A 24,180-nucleotide genomic window follows, 5' to 3' on the forward strand; every position below is an offset into this window, starting at 1 on the left:
TAAAAGTGCAGCGGTTCGTGGAAACCAAGGGCAATAATGTATAGAGATTATACCCAGGATTCCTTATACGTATAACTTACAGACTATTAAACAGTACATAAAACACACGTGGATAACTTTGGACTCTTGTTTGCGAAGCACAAAGACAGTGACCGTTTACTGGCTTGCAGAATGCCACTGCCTGTATGCCCGGACTGAACTCAGCTATCGTAATACTCCTGTCCTAAAGCCACGACACGGGCTGCCCAGGCCTGCAGAATCAATTTTAAGATTTAGCAATTAATATTTGAGGCCTTAAATGGCTTGGCGCCATCTTATCTTTTAGAACTAGCTATTTTCTCTGTGCCCCATGTCTGTAATTTCCATTGCACAGATGCTGGATTGTGTCTTGCTCTGCGAGTTACGACCAACGTCTTGGAGACTTTAGACTTCTCTGTTTTCTTAGACATAAACTTAGGACCTCGCTATTCTGAGCCAATCACTCACTCAAGGTCTGGAAAAAATTTAACATCTCATTTTAGTTTTAAAATCTCTTTTTTTTTACATCTATTTTTTTAAAATCTTTTTTTAAATCATGTGTCATTTTAATTACTCTACTTTTTATTTATTTCCACACATTTTTTATTATTTTAAATACACATGTCTCTTCTTCTAAAAGCCTTATTAAATTGAGAGTTGCGATCTTGCAGTTTTTGTGCGTTTTTCAACTTTAGTGCCTCTGAAAAATGTCTTGTAAGAGCCATTACATCAGCTTTATTATTTTTATTTGTCATACAAAACACTTTAAGCACATCGATATTTAAGCACAGTTGACAATGTGTAAATGTTCTTGGTTCTTTCGTTAAAGTCATGTAGAAGGGAAATAATAAAATAATAAAAATAAAACCTAATAAAAAATCTTGGTGGTGTTCATTCAGACGCTGTCTTTCCGACAGACCTGTTCTTCACCTGAGGACGGCTGCTTGAGTTGTGGCCGAAACGTCGTGAGAATTATATTTTATTGTGTTTTATTTTTATTATTTCCCTTCTACGTGACTTTACCGAAAGAACCAAGAAAATGAATCCCTGCAGTCACGAAAGCTTTAAATCGGAATTTAATGTGTAAATGAGTGGTGTAAGGGCTCGGGCCAGTTGTGGCACCGCGTGAGTGTACATGTGGGCACACCACAGGCAGTCGATTGGCAGCTCGCTTGCGGTGGGGTGTAGTGCAGGTATCCCCACCTCTTGCATCGCATCTGGTTCACGTGGCAGAGGAGACCAATTGCCCTCTACAGTCACGGGTGGCCAATCTGTAACAGACCAAGGGCCTAAAAAGTACCCGTGAGTTCTGAAAAGAGCCAAGTGTACACATGAGTGTGTGTGTGTGTATATTGACAGTTTTTGGCACAGCACGGGAGACATTCATTACACTGGTCAACAACAAAAAACATTTTTTCTGGCCTGGACTTTTGCAGCTGCTTCAGACTAATTTCAGGGTGCTGATTCCAAATCTGGTCTCAGATTTGCTCTATTACATCTCATTTTATGCTATCGGCATACCCCATTTTCATTGATTTTACCCGAACTTAACTCTGTCACTTATGATTGCAAGTTGTTGCGAGTCAGTGACTGCTTTAGTGTTAAAATATGGTGCTGTATGTTTAGGATAGTGTGTTTATAATATCATTTTCTGTAGATATCCACATTTATTTAATATTTTTCTTCTGCAGTTTTTATTGAAAATGCAATATTTGATATCTCAAAAACCTGATGTGATAGACAAAAACTGATGCCAGATTTGGAATCAGCACCCCAAAATTACCTTCAAACCGTTGGAATACCTTATGCCAGAAAAAGTGTGTTGACCAGTGTTATTCTTTGCAACTGCTCTGATAGCACGTTCAACGTTATGCCCCTTCGACAGAACCGCATGTGGTGGTTTGAAGACCCGCCGCATGCTGCTCGGGTGACACCAGTTGGCCACCGCTGCTCTAGAGTTTGGTCGAGTGGAGGAGGCCCCTTTTCCCAGCGGCGAGCAATTGGCAGTGCTGCACCTTAACTTGTGGCACCTTTTTTAAATTTTCAATTGAGCAATTCAGGTTATTCACTATTATATACACAGCACCCTGGGTAGTCACCGCAAGACAAGGGAAATAAAGTGAACTGGTTTACGAGCGATGTTTGCTCAGTTTGTTTAAGCAATGCCTCTCGGTGACTAATGCAAACGGCTAATAGAGTTTTATTGTTTAAGTGTGGCAACCAAAATTCTTGAGCAAAGCCCTGCTACAGCTGTGACTCAAATCGTTTGACGTGCTTCTGAGGCTCTCGGCCTCATTGTGAGTGAGCAGCAGTGCGCCGGAAGTGTAACTCAGCCTCGAGAAAAAGGATTGGTGATTTATTGGTGCACGGTCCCCAAAGCCCAATGCCAACACGGCAAGGTGTGATGGGTTATGGAGAGATTATGTTTGCGTGCGCAGTGCGAGGGGGAAGTTACCAGTCAGTATCACTTCGCACTTGCAGTTTACTGATCTTTTGTTGTTCCAAGAACTTTTTTTCTGGTTTCTCGCTCAGTCATTTGCAGGCATGGTACATATAGACGTATCGATCAAGCTCACCTTCCTGTTGACGTGGGTTTCTACTTTGAGCGAGACTTGAGACCGTGCGACTCCACTGAATTTGTCTTGCCATGTGATACTGACAGAGAGGCAATGCTCTTCCATTCTTACTCCTCCTTGGGAAACCTCGTTGATGAGATCTGTCGCGTGGATAGAAGAGTTCAACAATTGCCCTATCAATGCGAGTTGTAAGTGCAAGCGCCGCCTGAGATTGTTTAAATTTGAGTGTCCATATTCAGGGTGATGATGAAAATTACTCGCAATGTGCTTCATTGGGGCCAAAGTAAACAGGACAGACAGAGAGTGTCTGTTACACATGGCCTGGGAACATGCATGTGGACAGTTCTTCCAAGCATCTTTTCAAATCCAGTACATGGGTTTTTTCTTATCTTCTTCTCTCTAAAGGTGTTGATGATGGAGAAGAGCCCTGGTGTTGCGATGGAGAGTGGCGGCCACCCACCAAGTTGTCCCTATCCGTCGTCCCTTTGAGCAGAGAGAGTCTGCTTGCAATCAGGCCAGGTCGTTTGGATTTAACATGCACGCTTGCAGCCTTATTTGAAAAGTCAGAGGTCTCATTACTTTGAGGAGTCTAGGGCTCTGGTGGGTGGGTGCGGGGGGCGGAATGGCTTCAGAGAAAGAATATATCAAAGCTTCTCTGCTTTTTGATCTTTAAAAAAAGGCGGATTGCGAGCGAGTGTGGCCGGCAAAGGGGAAGCTTACGCTTTATCCAACGTCGTCGGTTTCAATGGTTCAGAAAGTTGACTCGTGGGTGTGATCGCGGCAGGTGTAAATACGCAACGTTTATTTTATGATCCGGCCTGTGTATTCCTACTGTATACGGTGACACCTTCCTTATGCACTTGGTAAAGACGCCATCGGGTACTTTTTTTCATTGTCGTGAATTTACATTTCAGCACTTAGCCCGGGTATTGCCTGATACTGGTAGGAACCTCCTGGTTACACTAGCCCACAGGGGATTATTGTGTCCGTCTGTCCGTCGTGCAGGGTGGGGAGGGGGTGGCTGGGTGCGGAGGGGAGGGTGGGGAGGGGCTGGGTGGGGAGGGTGGGGAGGGGCTGGGTGGGTGGTGGGAGGGGTGGGGCTGGGTGGGGAGGGGAGGGTCACCCCGTGGTGCCCTTATAAAACTGAACGTTTAACCTACTCACGCCGGCTTGTGCCCGCCCTCACAGCCGGGCATATTTGCGGAATACGCCACGCCGCCGTTGACCCTGGCCATTGACCGAGCAACCCAACGTTCCTACCAGCTCCCTCCGCAGGAATGTGTTTATTAGGCATAATGCCGGGTCAGGATGAATGTCTTAGGTTCTTCTTTACCAGTGCAGAGAGACTTCTAGCACAACAGATATGGGTATATGTGTTGCCCATCCCATATATAACCGTAATGATTGTTGAGGCTAATGCTTTTCATAAGTATCTACAAAGACCAGACCTGGGGCCAATTCTCGTAACTTTACAAACAGCAGCATTGTTAGCTGAGAATAAAATTATAATTATATTGTTGTTGCAATGAATTATGCATGTCACACACAATCACCAATCACAGTAAAATTGTAATTGAATCCCAGGCAGAGGCAGGGTCCAGAAATGTCAAGCTTATTAAAGAGTACCATACTCTAATAATAATAATAAAAATATTTATTTATTCCTTGGTAACTATAAAGAAAATTCTGAATTTTTTTTGGGGGGGCTTACAAATTGTAATTTGACCGCAAGAATTTGTTTAGGTTAGCGTACCACACGAGTAGCGGGGTTGTGCGACCAGTCACCCGCGGGGTGACTGGTGCTGCCGCCGTTGACGCCACCCGTACCAGGTACTCGCTCGAGGGCCGAGTCAACCACGGCCAGGTGCTAGACGATGGCCAGATGTGAAATGCCATTGGCGTGGTTCACAGGAATCAAATCAACTCGGGGGGGGGGGGGGGGGGCATCCGCAGGCTGGCGGCGCGTGCGAGTGGGCGGGGAGGGGCAGAGTGGCGTTTTTTATATTCTTAGGTTTTTTTCGGTAAAGTCACGTAGGTAAAAAAATTTAAATTAATAAAAGTAAAATAAAAATGAATTAAAAAATAAAAATTACGACGTTTCGGAGGCAACACAAGCTTCCGTCTTCAGGTGGGACCGTCACAGCATGATAGCTGTATCACTTGATACAGCACGATAGCTGTATACAGCAAGATAGCTGTATCACTTGATACAGCACGATAGCTGTATACAGCACGATAGCTGTATCAAGTGAGATACAGCAATCGTGCTGTGACGGTTCCACCTGAAGACGGAAGCTTGTGTTGCCTCCGAAACGTCGTGATTTTTTAATTTTAATTTTATTTTTTATTTTACTTTTATTAATTTTATTTTTTTACCTACGTGATTTTACCGAAAAAACCTAAGAATATGAATCCTTGCAGTCACGAAAGCTTCAAATCTAGGAGTGGCGTTTCGCGCGCGGTGCTGTCAACCCGGCAACCCAAGTTTGATTCCTGCCAACGCTAAGTGACGATTGTCTGAACCGGTATTTGGGACACCCCTAGGTCGACTCGGCCTTACATGAGTTCGTGCTGCAGTATTTAAACACAGGCATTGGGGAGACAATGGTGGTCGGGCGTGGTATTGGCCATCTATCCACTTATGTGCCGTTCCGGCCTGCATAGGTGCTGCTAGCAGCACTTGCCTCAACAGTGTGTTAAAGGCTATGTGGGGGAATCTCTGTCTTTGTACCTGTGTGAGTGAGCAAGCGTGTCCTTGTGTTTGCATCATTCCTTCATCTGGACATTCACTACAGGTGGCTCTGCTGTTATCGGTTCAGATCCTTTGTTTATTTCACTGTCAACTGATAAGAGATGTTAGGACGTATTGTTTAATTCCTCATAGGATGATATCTTTTTATTTCTTACGCTGTACTTTGTACAGTATTTGTAGCATGGTACCATTGGTAAAAGCACATTATTGCGATGCATGTTTGAAATCGTGCACCATGTAAATGAATACCGTACTGCCGAATGACAAATTCAATTCAGACCGTAATGATCAGCACTGTGTCAATCCACTGCCGAATGAAGGCCTCTCCAGTGCCGTGCCACTCATTCAGGGGCTGTTTGACCATATTTTACAGCGTCGCAGCTCCGCGTTCAAATATCGCTCGCCATCGCAGTCGTTTGCTGAGAACTGAAAATATAACCAGCGCAGAAACTCAGATGGCAAGGTTTACGTAGCGCAGCGCGCACACCGCCGTGCCACCAACTCCACTCCGATGTCAAATTACGATTCTGAATTTAAAACACGGCTCGTTATAAATCGATAACATTTTTCAAAACATCGGATGTGCCAGCGTAGAGTGTGCGCTCAGTATATGTGAGACGTACAGGGACAGGTAGGAATGGTGTATGCGGTGGAAACTGCACTGAGTAAGCTAAAATCCCTTTGGTCGCTGGACTCTGGCTGGTCTCTTTCTGTCTGCAATGTTCTTTGCGACTTATGTTCCTTTGTTTAAGCAAAAAAAAAAACTAAAGTTATGTTTTTTTTACTCTTTGCCTGCCTCACTCAGGAAACCAGATTTGCAGATAAAATGTGTGAGACACAAAACAAGCCCCGGTGAATTGCTACGCACGCCAAAGCATTCCCCTGAAATGTGTAAAATAGACAGCCCCCCAACCAAGGCTGCCGGATTTTGTTATTGTGTCCCGCAGTTAAGCCGCACTCTGCGTTTGCTGTGAGGTGACACCATCAGCAACAACTTTCAATCGAAGGATGTGGGTGCCCCGAGATAAAGTCACCCTTTTTTACCCAGTGGTTGTATTGTTCGACAAACCTTGAAAGATACTTTGTTGGGCATGCACGCAAGTTTATGCACTTCACTCCTATGTATAAGTGCATTGGAAACGTGCCCAAAATTGTGAGTTAATGGCCGTCTAGCTTGATGTTTTGCTGTAAAGTAAACATAGACGTATGGGACTCGCATGAATAAAAACCGTGTGTTTTGCTAAACGATTCCACGTAAACCCACACAACCCGCAATGCTTATTGTTCCATAATCTTACTGTGTATAAATGTAAATGTACGGTGCGATGCGTTAATAGATAACCCCCCCCCCCCCCCAAGAAAATAAGGAGAAATTACACGTACAGCATCGAGAAAACGAGGCTTTATTTTAAAGCCCCCACTAAACGTCGACCTACCAATCTCAATGCACTTAATAAAGCTGAACACGAATACTCAATGTAAGATATGGAGCCATTGCTTTTCACAAGATGCAGCTGGCAGTTGAGAGCAAGATAGAATGTGATGTATGCAGTATCTATTAATGGATCCCATTCCTACGCGTTTGCTCAAGACACAGTGTTGAAATACATAATTGTATATGGGCTCTCAATTATATTGTCCACACGGTAACTTTTTTTGCAATTGCTGAATCGATTGGCTGACTTATTTTTAAGACGAGAGCTCCGATTGGCAAGTTCAGCAAAAATGTTTTTCGGAATTCTTTTGGCAGAAAATGGCTAAATGGGCGAAAAATGCGTGATTTTGTATATATTTTTTAAAGCCAAGTTTTAAGAATTTCCTTTCCATCAACAATTGGGTTAAGCCCAAGTTGTACCAACAATGGAATTATGCCCAACTTGTGCAACTGTCCATCAGGTCAGGCTCGGTCACATTCAGGCCCCGGGGTACGGTTTCCACCTGTCCTAGGTTTTCCCAGGATCCGTTGTTTTTTAGAGTTAGCTTCTGGGAACTCTGTAAGTCTTCCTGGGACATTGGAAGCCCTGATTTTTTTTTCAGTTGTGCAATAATAGCACCACTCAAGACAATGCATTAACATGCAGTTCCACCCCTCTTCTGCTGTACTGAGATATTCTTCTCACCGAGATATGTCCCAGTTTTTTATTCCTCAGATGTGTCATGGGCCCTTTCATTATAAATGTCTCCCTACCCTTCCAGTGAAACGTCTCATTTGAACAACGTGCCAAAAGTGCCTTCGCTATTTGTATTTATGTACATTGAACTTCTTTCGCGCCGTACTTAGCCAACCGTGCTAATCGGAGGTGCTGGGGAAGGGACAGCTCAAGCAGAGCACACCCCACATATATTCTTAGGTTTTTTCGGTAAAGTCACGTAGGTAAAACATTTAAATTAAAATGAATAAAAGTAAAATAAAATAATAATCACGACGTTTCGGAGGCAACGCAAGCTTCCGTCCTCAGGTGGAACCGTCACAGCACGATAGCTGTATCTAGTGAGAGAAATTCCAAGAAAACAGTCCTTGTATATATGCTGGTTGAGGGTGGGAGGAGTCAAGGTAGGCCCTGAATACGCTGTGAGGAATGAGCCTTTGTTGTGAAAACTACGCGCGGATGTGAAACTGCATGTTAATGCAAGAATATGAATCCTTGCAGTCACGAAAGCTTCAAATCTACACCCCACCTAGTCCACGTGAGTTGTGTTGGAGGGCTGCTTCGTTGCCTGATTTTGTCGCCCCGCTTGTCGCCGTTTAGGACTCGACCTCGCTGGACCGCTGTATCCAGGCCACGCTGTCGGCCCTTTACCCGCCGTTTGAGGCCACGGCCGCCACCGTTCTGGAGCAGGTGTTCTCGCTTGTGGAGGAGGCCTACCAGGGCGATGGCCTGCGCTACTTGCTCGAGTTCCTCGTGCCGGGCAAGCACCTCCTGCAGACGGTGCAGCAGGACTCCTGCGTGAGTCACGCCGACACGGACACTCAACACCCCCCCACTGGCCCCCCACCCCCCGCGCCACTGCTGATCCATTTTTCCTTTTGGGTGAGGGTTCTGAGAAATAAGAATAGGTTTTACTCTTTCTGGCAACAAAACGGGTGTTAAGATGCTCGAACACCAAATAGAAACCTTTTGCAAGGGATTAAGTCTTCATTAACCACACAGGGTACTTGTGGTGAACATGCAAACAAACACGCTCTGATGTAATACGATGCATTGTCCTTGAAACTATTTGGCCTCCACCAGAGTCGGCCTTCTTCATGAACTAGCCTCACCAGCGGCAGACCAGAGAATGGCAAAAGGCGAACAGTACAGTATTTTATTGTTTTATTTGTATTATTTTATTATTTCCCTTCTACGTGACTTTACCGAAAGAACCAAGAATATAGTACAAAGACGGTGCACGTATCGGAACATTTATAGCTCGGGTTGCCGCAGCTATATCACGGGATCTTTTTTTTTTTCCATGATCATGAGGGTTTGTTATTTGCTTTGAAGAGTCGAGGCTTTTTATGGGAAAGGGTTCAAAGGGAGAACACATCAGAGCTTCTCTTCTCCGATCCTCAACGAGGAGGAAGCTTGCGAGTCTGTTCGGCAAGCGGGGGGAGTGGGGGGCGAAGTGCCGACGTTGGTTTCGGTGATTCACTTGCGCAGAAGCACACAATCTCTCTTCGGTGAAGAAGGGGTCATTGCCTGAAACGTCACTTCGTATATATATATATATAACTAGCTGTACTACCCGGCTTCGCCCGGGGCTTGGATTCACCACGCCCGGCCGCCTTTGTCTCCCCAGTGGCGATGTTCACACACCATACCAGTTACTCGTTTGAGGCTGAGTCGACCTAGGGGAGGCCCAGGAGTGGTTCAAATAATCGTCACCGGTGGTGGCCGTGAGCGGGAATCTAACTCTTGTCGCCGGGTTCGTAGCGCAGCGCGCTACCCGCTACACTACAACGCGTTACGCTTCCATATGCGCGGGTCACGTGACAAATTTGACGTCACAGCTCACTTGCCGTGCAAAAAATATATGTATTATTGAGCTCCCCCCCCCAAAAAAGTGTATTTTTATAATTTTAGCATGGTGTACCGTCTGGAAAGTACCCACATGGCAAATTTCTAGTTTGTTGCATGTCGGGAAGTACGCTAAACATTTTGAACAGACACACATAGTCACAATTTTGCCTTTTATATATATGGAGATTTAATATTTTGGTATCGAGATGAATCTGTTGAGTTTTTGTGAGACTGTTAGGATTTGCCGCCTGTTTGGTGGGTTTTTGTTTCCCTTCCCTGGATTGTTCACTTTAGAGGTAGTTGTCTGGGAAAATGTACTCTTCTACCAAGAACATTACACCTTACAATTCTCAGGGGTTTTGTCGGTTATGTACTCTTCTACCCTCTTCAAGTATTGTGAGATAGTCTTCTTTGCCATGATGTGTCCTGTTGCTTTGCACCCTCAGAGTGTCCAATTGCAGGATTTTTATCCACCAGCCCACCGTTTATTATGGAATTACCCAATGATGAGATTTGTGTGTCAGAACGTGTACGTTATAATAATCATTTGTTGGCGCAGTTTCTAGATTCTGAGTGGGGGACGCTCACAAGTTGAGTTGCCCAAACATGTTCTTAAGCTGGACCCGCTTAAAAAATAATCTAGAGAATTTGCTGAGGCTTTTCTCGATGATTAAAGGACACTTTTATTATTTGAACGAAGGTCATGTTTGAGTTGTTTAAATTCCTTTGAGAGAAAATTCGTAAAATAATGCGCCACGTTATGTTTTGTTTTGCCCTTGTGAACCAGTGCCAATGTAATCCCGACATTTCTTGCTCAATTTTTTTTCTCTAGTCAGTTTTTTGTTGTTGTATTTGGGAGGAAACCAAAGCGCCCAGAAACATATACAAGGAGGTAAGCACTCAAAAGTCCTTCCCAGATAGGGCACCAAACCAACTTGGTGTACTGCCATGTTTCTCATGACGTGAGTACAGTATCCGGTGTAAAGATGATGACTGAGGTTCTTCCATAATCCCTGCCTGCAGAGCGCTGCTTCGGAGACACGTGCCACCAATCACAGCTTGTAAATGTCAGTGACCGTGATTGTGTTTGGCATTTGTAGTTTCACGGCATTAATTTGATCAAGCGTTGTTAAGTTTTATATGTTTTAGGAACTTTTTTCTTCTGGAAGGAATGTATTGACGTAGTTTATTCATTTAACTCCTAATATCAGTCGGCGACATTTAGGTTTCATTTCACAGTAAAATGCTTGACATTGTTAATGATTCAACGTCGCTTTGACGCACCCAAAGCTATTATTTCTTACATAGCGATTTCAAATGAAAACGGTTACCCCGCGGTTGACGTTTCAAGCGATCAAAAGAGTATGACTGCTCTAACACGGTTGGCAGTTGTTGCCATGCAAATGGTGCGCCCTCGTTTTGAATGTGCGTTTCCTGTTTCTTCTCCGCGCAGTCATGTTTCCCCGGCCGCTTGTTCCGCCACGAAGGCTGGCCGCTGTGCATGGGCGAGAAGATAATCCTGCAGCTGGCTCCACTCGACCCGCGGCTGCTCAAACCCCGCGACTTCTACCTGCTGCTCACTCCCGCGAGCAAGGCAGTCGGGCGAGCCGGTCAGTCGGCGATCCCGGCGACGCCCGTGCGTGCCAAGCCTCTGCCGACGCAACAGCGGCAGCAGCAGCAGCAGCAGCAGCCCTCTCCGAGGATCGTCGTCCGCTGCCTGGACGAGTGGGACCGCCGCTGCGTGCAGGAGATCGCCGTGCCCCAAGAGGATTACGCGCGCGTCTTCAGCGACGGGTGGCTGGCGAGCCTGAACGAGCGGCGCGTCGGCACGCCGCTGGAGAACTGCGTGCTGGCGAGCGAGGGCGGCCCCGTCCGTCTCGCCTGGCCGAAGGTGGCGCAGCCGCAATTCGTCGACTGCGTCAAGTACGCGCCGCCCCCGGCCGGTGGCCCGGTGCTTTGGGCCGCCGACGTCCTCGCCGGCTGCGACGGGCGGCAGCTCGCCGACTCGACGCTGCCCACGAAGCTGCGCCTCAATTTGAGGTCGGAATGCAGAGATTCGGGAATCGATTGCAGACGAAACTCCTGCTCTGAACTGAGCAGAACGTTCACGATGGAGTGCGACGACTGCGATCCCGATTGCAACCAGAATTCTGTCGTGAGCCCCAGGACAAACTTCAAAGTGGATTCTCTGAAGAGCGTTGGCACTGATTGCAGGGATTCTGGAATTGAGTGCAGGGTGAATTACAAATCGGAGTCGTTGGCCAGTTCTGCCAGCGACTGCAGTAAAAGCTCGGCGACCGCAAGCATTGCTGCTTGTACAATGAAAAGCGATTCCTCTTCAGTAAAGGAAGGCTCTGAAAGCCCTCTTTTGAGTGGCTCAGAAACCTGCAGTGTGGTGCCAAATGGATTCACTCCAGAGGATACTGCCCTGAGTAATGATGCCCATTGTGAATTTGAAAAGCCGGAGATTCACTTCATGAAGTGCAGAGAACTTTCTGTGGCGCATAGCCCTAATAACGGGTCTCCTACCGCATCCATCAACCACGACCCGAGTGATCCGCCGCAAAGGCCTGGCGACGCGTCGTGCTTCCGGATGCCTGCCCAGGGAAGCGGCACGAACAATCCGTGTGCAGATGCCGCGCTCAAAAACAACGACGCCTCCACGGGTGCTTTCGAAGACCCGGAAGGCGACTACGTCGAGCTGGTAGAAATCTACAACAGGACGAGCGCCTGGCGAGGCCCGCCGCGCGTGGACTCTCACGGCAGGAGCTCGCTGACTCGCCACTGCGGCGCCGCGGGCAAGAACGCCGAGAACGGAGGCGGCCGGGCCGGCGGCAGGCTCGTCGTGTTCCGGGAGGAGCCGCCCAAACGCAACTGCGAGTGGAAGCGGGACTCGGCGCTGTTCGAGAGACGCAGGTTCTACCGAAAGTCCTACATCGAGGCCCTGCAGAACCCGATGGACATCAGCTCGGCGTCTGACGATTCGTCCGTAGGTGAGGCAGAGGAGGCGAAGGACGTTGAGGACGACCTCCAAGTTGCCCCCGTGGTTGAGCTGCCGAGTGACAGCCCCGCTCCCTGCACGCCGATCGCCAGACGGGATCCCGTGACTGAGACGCACTTTGGGCTCTCGGATGATGATGATTTTGATGACGAGCAGGAACAAATAGAACGGAACTGTGTCGAAGATTGTTTACAAACCGAATGCCCAAGTGAGCTGGACTCCACCTCTGTTCAGGTTCTGGAGCACAAAACCGCGGCCGCATCTCCTGGTGCCGACAGCTGCCATTTAAGCGAAACGTTTTTCCCAGGTGCCCCCGAAGAAATAACCTTGGTGAAAGAGCTGCCTGTTGAGCACGGCGATGAAGCCACAATGCCTAAAATCGGTAGTCCGGGTCCAGGTAACATCAAGGAAGCCCGTGGAACATCGGAACAAGATGAAGCGGACGCAATAAATGGACTGTGGAAAGATGAAGAGGATGGGTTAGAGGTGATCGCAGGACGTGAAGCTGAGCTGTTGGTTCGCGATGAATGTGCCACGGACGCGAGTGAACTCAAGGCGGTCGCAGAACCTCAGGATGCTGAGGGGCCCACGGTGACGCAGGCCACGGACAACGCAGGAAGTTGCGACTCTGTTGTCGTGGGAGAGAGCAAAGCTCTGGAGCTGGATAAGAAACCTCCGAGCCAGCCCGCGTGCACGGAGTCACCGAGAAGAATCAACGGCATGGTGCTCTGTGTGGAAACGTCGCTGCTGAGAGATCAGGATGAGAGTGTACACCAAGGTGAGATTTTATTTTCAAAAGGTACGTCATGCTCATTTATTCAGCTGCTGGCCTTTCACGCACGCTCTGCCAGAGAAACTGTTAGAATTTATTCCGCTTTTATTGTCACGTAAGTTAATCAGATTTATGCGTTTGCGAACGTCCATGAATCGTTTATGCAGGAAATGCATGAGTCGAGCTGAAATGTTGGCCGAAACTGAACCGGCGATTTACACTTGCAGCCCAGAATTCCTCGCGAGCACCCTGGCAGATGTTGCCAAAGTATGTTCACGTGCCTTCAGTGAATAGAGAGTGATTGTGTTCAGTGATAATGTCATACATAAGACTTTTGCTGCTACATACACCACTGTACGTGCATTTACATATGCTTGCAAGATATACAATACTGTGCGCTTGACCCAAATACCAGACTTGGGTTTCGAGATTATGGGCAATACCGTGGTTATGGAAATGCGCACAAACACGTCCACGACCACGAGTACCCCGTCCCTCTTTTAGCCCCGTCCCCCCCGATACGTTCCATTTATTGGCTACCACATTCTGATAAGCCCCTCCCCCCCTCTCCTCCCCCCCTTAACTGGTACTTAAGAGCTTACATCTTGAATCCCTCCCTCACTTGATGCAGCAAATCTGGCTGTGACGGTCCCACCTGATGACGGAGACTTGTGTTGCCTCCGAAACGTCGTGATTTTATTGTTTTATTTTTATTAATTTTAATTTCATTTTTTACCTACGTGACTTTACTGAAAGAACTAAGAGTATGAATCCTTGCAGTCACTAAAGCTTCAAATCTAGAATGGAAATGACAAGTTCGACACGGGCATGGGTGGACATGGCCATGACGTGGGGCTCCATTGTGTATCACCCCGAACTGCTGTGCAAGAACAGTTGGAAACTACAAAAAAAAGTGCAAATGATTCTCAGTTGTGATTATCAGGTTCCCGATCCCCATTCCGTAACGCCGTTACCGTGAAGTTGACCGTAAGTATTTTTCTTCTTGGTTATTTCGGTAAAGTCACGTAGAAGGGAAATAATAAAATAATAAAAATAAATCATAATAAAATAATTCTCACGACGTTTCGGCCACAACGCAAGCAGCCATCCTCAGGTGAAGAATAGGTCTGTCGGGAATACAGCGTTTGAATGAAACACCACCAGGCTTGAAGCGTATATAAGAACCAAGAAGATGAATCCCTGCAGTCATGAAAGCTTTAAATCAAAACGTAAGCATTTTGTTTTTTAAGTCGCCACGCCAAAGAAAAATTGTAGTGAATTATTAAATTAGTTATTCAATTATACTATGTTCCTATTGATATGTGGCCACTATTAAACTTCAAACTATTTTTGCCAGGTAAGGCCCACTGAGCTATATCACAAATGATAGCTCAACGAAGTGGCTTATCACGTGGAACATGTTAGCAGCCAAATACTCTCAACGCATGTTTCTAAATGTGGAAGGGAAAACTGAAGGACGCGGACAAAAAACTCCACGCGACCACGGGGAGAACACGCAAACTCCAAATATACAGGGTCGGGATCGAACCCACGATCTCCTGTATACCAGGCGAGGTAGTTAACATCGCGCCGGTGTGGCGTAATAGCTGGACAGTTTCGATATGGTCTCATGACGTGGCAAATCGCTGATACATTCTCTAAATTGGTAAATAAATAACTAGAACTCAGGCATTCTTAATCTATGAATAATAATACACAATTTGTAACATACACAAATTGTATAAAGGCCTTCCCACACCGTGTCGATCATGTTTTTTTGTTTGACCATACTTCACCACGCTGGTAAATGCGGGTCGGTGAAGATCAGGGAGGGCAGGAGTGGTTCTGCTTTCCCACACCACTGATGCTTAGCCTTAGCCGGATATCCAACTTGGGTCACCGGCTTTAGGGTGCAGCGAACAAACCACCGTACTACAGCCTTACCCCTGTGCGTGGGTGACAATCCAGATGTTGACATCTTTTTCGTGTACACCCAGCTGAAATAAAATCCCAGGAGTCCCCTTTGTGAATCAACCATCTGGTCACTGTTTTAAGAAAAGACACAATTCAGCTTGGCCATTGCGCGCCTCGAACGATCGTTCTGTTTCGCGCAGCTGACGATGTGATATGCGATAATTGTTTTTTTTACCCTTCTATCTGGCAACAAAACAATGGTGTCAGTTTTGTTGCCAGATAGAAGGGTAAAAAAACAATTATCATATTTTTTACTGGCAAATGACGTTCCAATGGTGTAAATGCTTACCCCGAGCTCTCATACTCTGATGGTGCATTGTCTTTGAGTTGTGCGCCTTTTGGCGTCATCTGGTCCAACACCATGTGAGACTAGGCTCTAAGGAAAGCTGTCTCGGGTGTGGACCAATCAACTTCAAGGACAGTGCATACATCATCAGAGTTATGTTTTTTGTTTGCATTATGGCTGCAGGTATTGTGTTCTATGCAAACATGACTCCTTGTAAAAAAAAGGTGTCAGTTTTGTTGCCAGATAGAAGGGTAAAAAACCAATTATCATATTTTTTTACTGGCAAATGAGGTTCCAATGGTGTAGATGTGATCTGCCTCACTGAATGGGCAGACGGGGACTAAATGGGGGAGGCACGCAAGAGGTAACGGTACAGTAATTGTGTTTGCAGCTGTGCATGTCCTGACAGCCCCAGAGTGCCCCCTTGAAGCTCAGAGAGTGGCACATCACCCCTCTGTCAAAGCGGAGCCAGGTTGGCAGGTGTGCTGTGAGGACATTCAAATGGCCGAGCAAGCAAATGTGGAGTCACCTGTGCTCATTGGTGTGACCGGCATCGACGTGATGAATTATAGGGACGGATGAGAGCAGGTTTGGAGTGCTTTCAGAAAAGCAAGTCACACTGTGCATTCAGAATCACATCTTTATTCGGTGTTTTATTTGAAAAAAGCTTAAAACTGTTCAAATAAGTATGGAGACGTGCAAGCTTTGAATTACAATGGACACAGGAACACGTGGATTAGAGAACACATGCACGTTATAGACATCGTATTGACTGTTCAGAAACGTAAGTGGGCTTGGGTAGGACACGTCCTCGAAGGGATGATGGCTGTGGTCAACACTAGCAACGTAGTGGCCGCCAACAGGACGGAATGAGAGAAAGAGAGAACGGCCAACAAGGAGACGGAGCGGTGAAATCGGAACGTTTCTGAGAGAGAGAACACCCAATAGGGAGACGGTGTGGGGAAATCAGAACGTTTCTCAGAGATAGAATGGACAATAGGGAGACGGAGCAGTGAAATTGGAATGTTTCTGAGAGAGAGAACACCCAAGAGGGAGACGGAGTGGTGAAATCGGAACATTTCTCAGAGAGAGAACTGACAACAGGGAGACGGAGCGGTGAAATCGGAACATTTCTCAGAGAGAGAACGGACAACAGGGAGACGGAGCGGTGAATTTGGAACGTTTCTGAGAGAGAGAACATCCAACAGGGAGACGGAGCGGTGAAATTGCCTCGTGCAGATGCCAGATGGATTGCTGCACAGCAGATTGTGACTGCTAAGTTCAGCAGTGGATTGATCATGGCCGATGATGATGATGATGATACTATCTCTTATAGAGAGGCGTGTTTGTCTCATTGTAAAGCTGATAGCCTCTGATATACTTTGTACTAATATCATGTTTCCCTGTAGATTGATAAACTATGCATTTGTTCACATTTAACCCAACTGGCCAATGTGGAAAAGTACACTTTAGAGCCCATCTGCTATCAGTTGCTTGAATGAAATGTGCAAACTATAAATCTACCTACACCTAGTTTCCAGAGAACATAAACTTCTAGGCTAAAGTAGTAAATCTGGGTGAAATATAGACGTTGTCAACCTATTGCGGCATACAGGACGAGCAAAAGGGAAGTTGATAACCGAATAAATGCCCCTGTATTTTCCTGTCCAATTTTGCTGGCAATTTTGCTGGTACCAGGAGTTGCACAATAGGCTCAACTAACGATCGTGCGAGGCACCGCAAACCCCCGCAGCTTCTTCTTCTTCACCTTGTGCTGTGATCTTTATTGCGTTAGAATATTCTCGTGTGATTGTGACCGTGGCCAAATAGCTCTGGTGGCTTGGTGATATTCATTTGCACAGGAGTGACAGAATGCGCTTTCATTTCGGTGCCTTATTCGCAGGAGGTCCGTAATTGGAATTTAGAAACCACAGCCAGAATTAAGTGTTCATTTGACGAGAGCAGGTCCCTGCCGGAACATATATATATATATTTAAAATAGAGAAAAATATTACGCTCCTTGAAGTTGTTGTTGTTGTTGTTTCTTCGGAAAAAATACATTTGTGGGCTCGTTTGCAATTAAGGCATTATGTAGTTTAGGCTGCTGATTGTGTCGTGTTTACAACAGCGTGTGCTGTTTTAGATGCGGATCTCTTCTACTCGTGGATTTCATCCAGGTGCTCCAGTTTCCTCCCACAAACAAGTCTCAACTGGATACATAAACCACCTGAATCGTTCCTGTCACATAATCACGTACAGCTAACAATCACCATCAAATAGTAATAATCATTTGGCAGCCCTTTCAAATTCACGGCTGGTTGAAGCCCTCGCTGTGCCATGTCAATCATGGGGGTTGTTTGACCATACTTCACCACGCTGGCCAGTGTGGTTTGGCAGTACCGTTTCAGATGTCTCTCACCGTTCATGTTGTCTATGGCCGGGAATCAAACTCAGGCCACCCAGTGCATAGCACAGCGTGCCACCAAAATCCCATCATCAAAATGAAACCATCCCGAATCCATGCAAAAAAAAATACAATTTAACCACTTGGGCAATGTCTCACGTTTCTCGTTGCCACAGTCTAACACCCAGACAATAACAAACAGGGGCAAGGCTAGCACGCTGGTAGCTGCGTTGCTACGGGTCTGTGGTGCGCGGGACAGCTTGTATCACTTTCATGGTGGATTCGGCGTGCAAATACCATCCCTTAGGGTCTTCACAGGGGACGAGGAGGAGGGCACTTGGGGGGAGAAGGGATGGATAGGTGGAACAGCCCCTGCCTCCCCCTCGAGCGTCGGAGACGCTCTGGGGCTTGCCAGCGCCGAGACATTCCAGCAGACTCGGGGACAATGTCTCGGCAGAGATGCTCTCCTCCTGCTTGTGTTGTGCATCTGTGCAGAAGAGCGCGGTGCCTACATGTTGCGGAGGACAGGTTGCCCTCACAGGTGAGAGCAGCCATCTCCTGCGGTGGAAAGTGATGTCTTAATGCTTGGGGAGGGCGGGGGGGATGTTTGCATTGGTTTCGAGGTGTGCATTGGTTGTGCATTAATTTTCCTCGCTTGCTTGCTTGTTCTTAGCGTTCGCAAAAGCAGGGTAGGGTTAGAAATGGCAGTTGGATGTATTTCATCCGTGCGGAAGATGTTCCTTGACCTCACAGCTGCAAGAAAGCGACTTGTGTTGGTCTGTGAGGTGGAGCGGGCAGCGTCGTTAACATATTCTGATGAAAGTAATCCATAAATTATGGCTCGACTCAAGCTGAGCAAACTTGGCGAGAACGTCCAAAGTCGGGTGTTCGTTTTGAAATCATTTAACCAGATTCCAGAGTGTCCTGCCAGATGGCCGTTCTCTGCTTGTAGGATCAGCACTGCACTATTGCCGAGCTGTCTGCTGAACTGTCATTTGAAGTAAAACAAATCTTGAACACAGTGGTTTAATATTTAAAAGGGTCTTTCATTTACCCAGGAAAGCTTCACCGAGTCTCAATGCTATTTTGCAGGAAGGTTCTGCATTAAGGTTTGGCCAGTGACATTAATGACTCTTTGATATGTGGTACAAAACTGGAGATCCAAGGGGGAAGCTATGCACAGATAGATTAAATAATCAATTGCTGTGTGCTTGCCAACTCCTGGCCACCTTACAGCCCAAATCTACAACACCTGGTATTCCCAGGAAGTCCCTTTGACCAAGCACTTGGCAAGCTCAACGTTGCTTGGCTTCTGGGATCTGACAAGACCGCTTACATTCAGGCTGATTTTGGGATAGGCTGGGTCACCGCTGAAGTTGTTGACACCACTGAAGATGGCTATTGCACTGTTTATATCTCTACATTAACTGGTGATTTGTAATATGTGGTCATCTAAAAATGATTTTATACCATAACATAAAAAAACAATTGGTACGATGTTAGTAGAAAACCCAGGATGTGGTACGGCTAAGATGAATGTACAGTACATGGAGTTTGTGCAGATGATGCAGGTTTATTGACTGGGGGCCATTCTGCTGGTCTTAGGCAGTCAGGCTGGACACTGGGGTCATGGGATACGCGTTTTCCTCAGACACATGTGAATGGCGAAGGATGGCAAGTCCCCAGTAGGAGGAGGAGGGAAGCTTGAGGTGGGTCAGTATTTGTGCTTGGGCAGTAATGTCCAAAATGCACGTGGCTGTGAGAAGGAGGTCAAGAGGCGTTTTGTTTCAGCAGGGCAGCTTTTTGTTTAATGGCCATGGGAGAGAAGAGAGATAAGCCTGGAGTGTAAAGAAAAGGGTATTTGAGGCGAGAGGGCTTTCTGTATTTCTGTGCGGATCAGAGGGCTGGACCTTCACTCGGCAATTCGAAAAGAAGTTGGAATTTGAGAACAGGTGTCTGAGCCAGATGCTTGGAATTCCGTTGCGAAACAGGATCATCAATGCAGAAGTCTGGAATAGAATTGAACAGAGCAGGTAAGGCTAGTAAGATATGATTTGATACAAAAAAATTGTGAGGACAAGTGAGACGAGGCATTGAAATAGTCTCTACAAGTCCCAGCAACCAAGGTGAAGAGACCCGATGGTGTGGTGAGACTGGCAGGGCAGGCCGTGTAGGTCACTGCATGCGGGATCTCTGGCGGAAGCAAGGAAGTGTTGGCGATGAGGTGTGGGGGCGGCATTAGTGTCTTTGGCGGTGATGGCATCTTGATCTTGATTATGCCGGGACATCGAGGTGTTTTCACGAGTTCTATGTGGCTTTACATCCGGATGAGTGGGTGCGATCAAAGCCAGCGCAGGGTAGCAAAAAGACACGGTCTGGTGGCACACAAATAGAGGCAAAGAAAACACGACACGCTCTCAGTAATGATGCGGCCTCACAAAAAGCGTTTTCTGGCTATTTCAGTTGAACGAGCATAAACTTTCATCACAGATGGGGGGTGACCTAGCTTATATGTAACAGTGTATGGTTAATTCTGCTAAAGTACCATTTTAACATAACTGATACATTATTTTAATAATACACAGCCCTTTCTCAATCTATCGCTTGTGGAAGGCCTCCCAGTCCTCGGTGTCGGTCACGGGAGTTGTTTGACCGTGCTTACTGGTAAAGTACAACGATGATACCGCTAAAGTACCGGCATTGTAATGCTGCTAAACGCTGTGCCTCCTCACTCCACGAGTGGAGGTCAAAGCCGGGTCCATAATGTCACTGCGTAGATGGTAAACCAAACGATGGTTACCACGTTAGCAACTCTCGCCCCGAAGCGATCGTTCTTGGGTAAGCGTCGACTGTTAGCGAGGAAACGGCCGCGACGAGGCTCACGAACCTCTACCGTCACGTTCGTGTTTCACTCGTTCTCTGGCCGTACGCTTGTAAAAAAGAAGAATGCTGTTAAAGTACTTATTTTATGGCCTGCCCCTGCGGGACATCTGTGAGAAAGCGCTTAATAGCTCATCGGATTCCTCCAGGATAAAAATATATATTCTGATTATAATAATACTTGCGGAGCTTTCAGATTCGTTGGAATGCTCTCTGCACATGTCAGAGACGGCGTCTAATTAGCATCATAAACACAACTCGGCATCTTGGATGTGCGTCTGGTGAAAGAAATGACAATCGGTGAAAAAGAAAATCTGGGTATAGAATTCAGTGGGTTATGAATGTTTGCTGTTGTTGTTGTTTTTCTCACATCAATTGACAATTGCTTCATCTGGGTGCGCGTCCCGCATTGGTTATGATCGCGACATGCTGCCCCCGAAGCGTTGCTTGCGTCTTGTGTCACCCAGGTCTGAATCGGCCAATGCTGATACCCTGGTGCAAAGACAGGGACACGAAGGAACTAAGAAGAAATAGTGCTCGAAAGGGCCGAGATTGAGAATGCTCAGGCAGATGTTGGGAACATCCGTGCAGGGGTAAAGGAGCAGGAGTTGATCAGTGAGAGCCTTCTCAGGGGTTACTAATATACCTGACGATGTAAGGGGAGGCGAGGCTCAGGTGGGCATGTGTTGAGAAGAGGCAGAGAAGGTGTAATTGGAAGGGCGAGGGAGATGAGACCCACAGGCTCACACAGAGACCAATATACTCCTATAATAGACCCACAGAGACCAATAGACTCACATGGAGACCCACAGGCTCACACAGAGACCCATAGACTCCCATATGGACCCATAGATTCCCATCAAAGACCCACATACTCGCATAGAGACCAATAGACTCCTATAATAGACCTATAGACTCACATAGAGACCCATAGACTCCCATAATAGACCTACAGATTCACATAGAGACTCATAAACTCACATAATAGACCCACAGACTCATATAATAGACCCACAGACTCATACAGAGACCAATAGACTCCTATAATAGACCTATAGACTCACATAGAGACCCATAGACTCCCATAATAGACCCATAGACTCACATAGAGACCCATAGACTCCCATAATAGACGAACAGACTCACACAGAGACCCACAGACTCATATAATAGACCCACATACTCATACAGAGACCAATAGACTCCTATAATAGACCCATAGACTCACATAGAGACCCATAGACTCCCATAATAGACGCACAGACTCACACAGAGACCCATAGACTCCCATAATATACCCACAGACTCACACAGAGACCCATAGACTTTCATAATATACCCACAGACTCACACCACAGAGACCCATAGACTCCCATAATAGGACCCACAGACTCACACAGAGACCCATAGACTCCCATAATAGACCCACAGACTCACACCACAGAGACCCATAGACTCCCATAATATACCCACAGACTCACACAGAGACCCATAGACTCCCACAATAGACCCACCATATATTAAAAGGGCTGTGGAGTTGCCACCGGCGCAGGGCAGAAGAAGTAGAGGGAGCCCGAGGGTGAGATGGGAGGATGTGATGGGAGGATGTGGTGGAGAGACGCGATGGCAGTGGACGTGACTCGAGAAGAGACAGAATAGAATGTCGTGGAGATAGAAACTCTTGCGTGGGACTTTTGGCTGAGAGGGAGAAGAAGACTGTTTTACCCAGACCCCAAATTGTGTCAACCTCTTCTTGGTTCTTTCGGTAAAGTCCCGTAGAAGGGAAATAATAAAATAATAAAAATAAAGCATAACAAAATAATTCTCACGACGTTTCAGCCACAACGCAAGCAGCCGTCCTCAGATGAAGAACAGGTCTGTCGGAAAGACAGCGTCTGAATGAAACACCACCACGCTTGGAGCGTATATTTAAGCTGGGTTGGAGGGGGAAGAGCGCCTTGACAAAATAATTTGCATATCAAGAGGAATTTAGCATATTTATGGGAAATGCAGATATGTGTCAACCTCGTGATGCGCCAAGCAGCACGACATTATATATATAAACAATGCAGCTTAAATGGCTCAAGAGTTGAAAATATAAATCTCAAGGGCCTACAGTAGGAGTGCATGTCACGGAGCTAACGGTTGGCACATGATGAAGAATGTTCCTTGCCAAAGTTGGGTGCAAAGTACACGAAGAGATGTCGGCCAAGTTGCAGAGTTCTGAGTGTGACTTTTTCTCTGAAATAAAAATTTAACTGAAGTGTCACAACATCATCCTCCCTCCTCCCCCCCCAAAAAAAAAAACTACCGTGGACAGACACTAAGTCAAGTTTACGGTTTATATATTGCTATTTTGTAAGTCGTTCAGCATACTTGTCACTGATATAAGGTATTTATCGTAGTTACGGTGTATAATTCATATCGTGTAGGCATATAATAACAAAAAACAGCAAGCTATTCGATTTCATCACTCGCCACATAAAGACCATCCGGTCATATTGTGTTTTACGTACAGGAGGAACAAGCATCATAAACAGCAGGCCGATGACGCCAACAATAAAGTTAATGGCGCATCTTTTGCAAATCGTTTTCGAGTTTATTGGAAACGAACGCCGCTTTGCCCACGGCGGAGATGCGTAGCCGCGGCGGTGCGGACGCCGGGTCGGTCGTGAGAGTTCACGTCTGGAGGGATTGTGGCTCGCGGCTGCCGGAGTGCACGCTGTGATGCCAGCGTTTGCTCCCGTTGTGCCTGATTGGTCACGCTGTGTGGAATGCATGACAGGATTACTGTTCCGTCGGCTGTATAGACGTGAAGATTTAATATTTTTTTTAGTCGTGGGGTTTTTTCTTCTGCCTTTTTTGCCTAAATTGTATGCAGTCCAGTGGCCCTATATCACCATCCAAGCCTGAGATGAAGACATGTGTATAACGGACACTGCAGTGGGCAGTGCAACACCCAGGCCCGGAAGTTAACTTCATTGAACCATCTTCTTGGTTCTTTCGGTAAAGTCACGTAGAATGGAAATAATAAAATAAAAAACAGACAGACATGTTCTTCACCTGAGGACGGCTGCTTGCGTTATGGCCGAAATGTCGTGAGAATTATTAAATTATGTTTTATTTTTATTATTTTATTATTTCCATTCTACGTGACTTTACCGAAAGAACCAAGAAGATGAATCCCTGCAGTCACGAAAGCTTTAAATCGAAATTCATTGAACCACTTCTGAATTGCTCCGGTAGTCTGTATCGACACGAGCGGGTTACACTTTCTAATTCCTTCCAAACATTATTTGTCACGTGTCCATCAATGTCAGTGCTGGAATTCATCCAACTTCAGTAAACCAACCAATCTTGATTTGAAGCTTTCGTGACTGCAGGAATTCATACTCTTTGGTTCTTTCGGTAAAGTCACGTAGATAGAAAAAAGAACTAATCATTCACGACGTTTCGATAGCAACACAAGCCATCGTCCTCAGGTTAAAAAAATATATACAGCAGGCGGACTACTGA

The 24,180-nt window shown here is 46.4% G+C and overlaps 1 protein-coding gene across 6 annotated transcripts in view; it reads left to right on the forward strand.

Annotated features, from left to right (window-relative positions):
• LOC133350850 (uncharacterized) overlaps window positions 1–24,180 on the forward strand; it is a 173,193-nt gene that overhangs the window by 88,084 nt on the left and 60,929 nt on the right. For all 6 annotated transcript variants that reach the window (XM_061565644.1, XM_061565641.1, XM_061565643.1 and 3 more), the window contains 2 exons: window positions 8,097–8,294; window positions 10,801–13,126. In XM_061565644.1, coding sequence (XP_061421628.1) covers window positions 10,849–13,126 — 2,278 coding nt within the window. In that variant the 5' untranslated portion in view covers window positions 8,097–8,294; window positions 10,801–10,848. The remainder of the gene's footprint in view (window positions 1–8,096; window positions 8,295–10,800; window positions 13,127–24,180) is intronic.

This window comes from Lethenteron reissneri, chromosome 35, assembly GCF_015708825.2.
Source record: "Lethenteron reissneri isolate LAM-NWPU_2019-01 chromosome 35, ASM1570882v1, whole genome shotgun sequence".
NCBI classification, from domain to species: Eukaryota; Metazoa; Chordata; class Hyperoartia; order Petromyzontiformes; family Petromyzontidae; genus Lethenteron; species Lethenteron reissneri.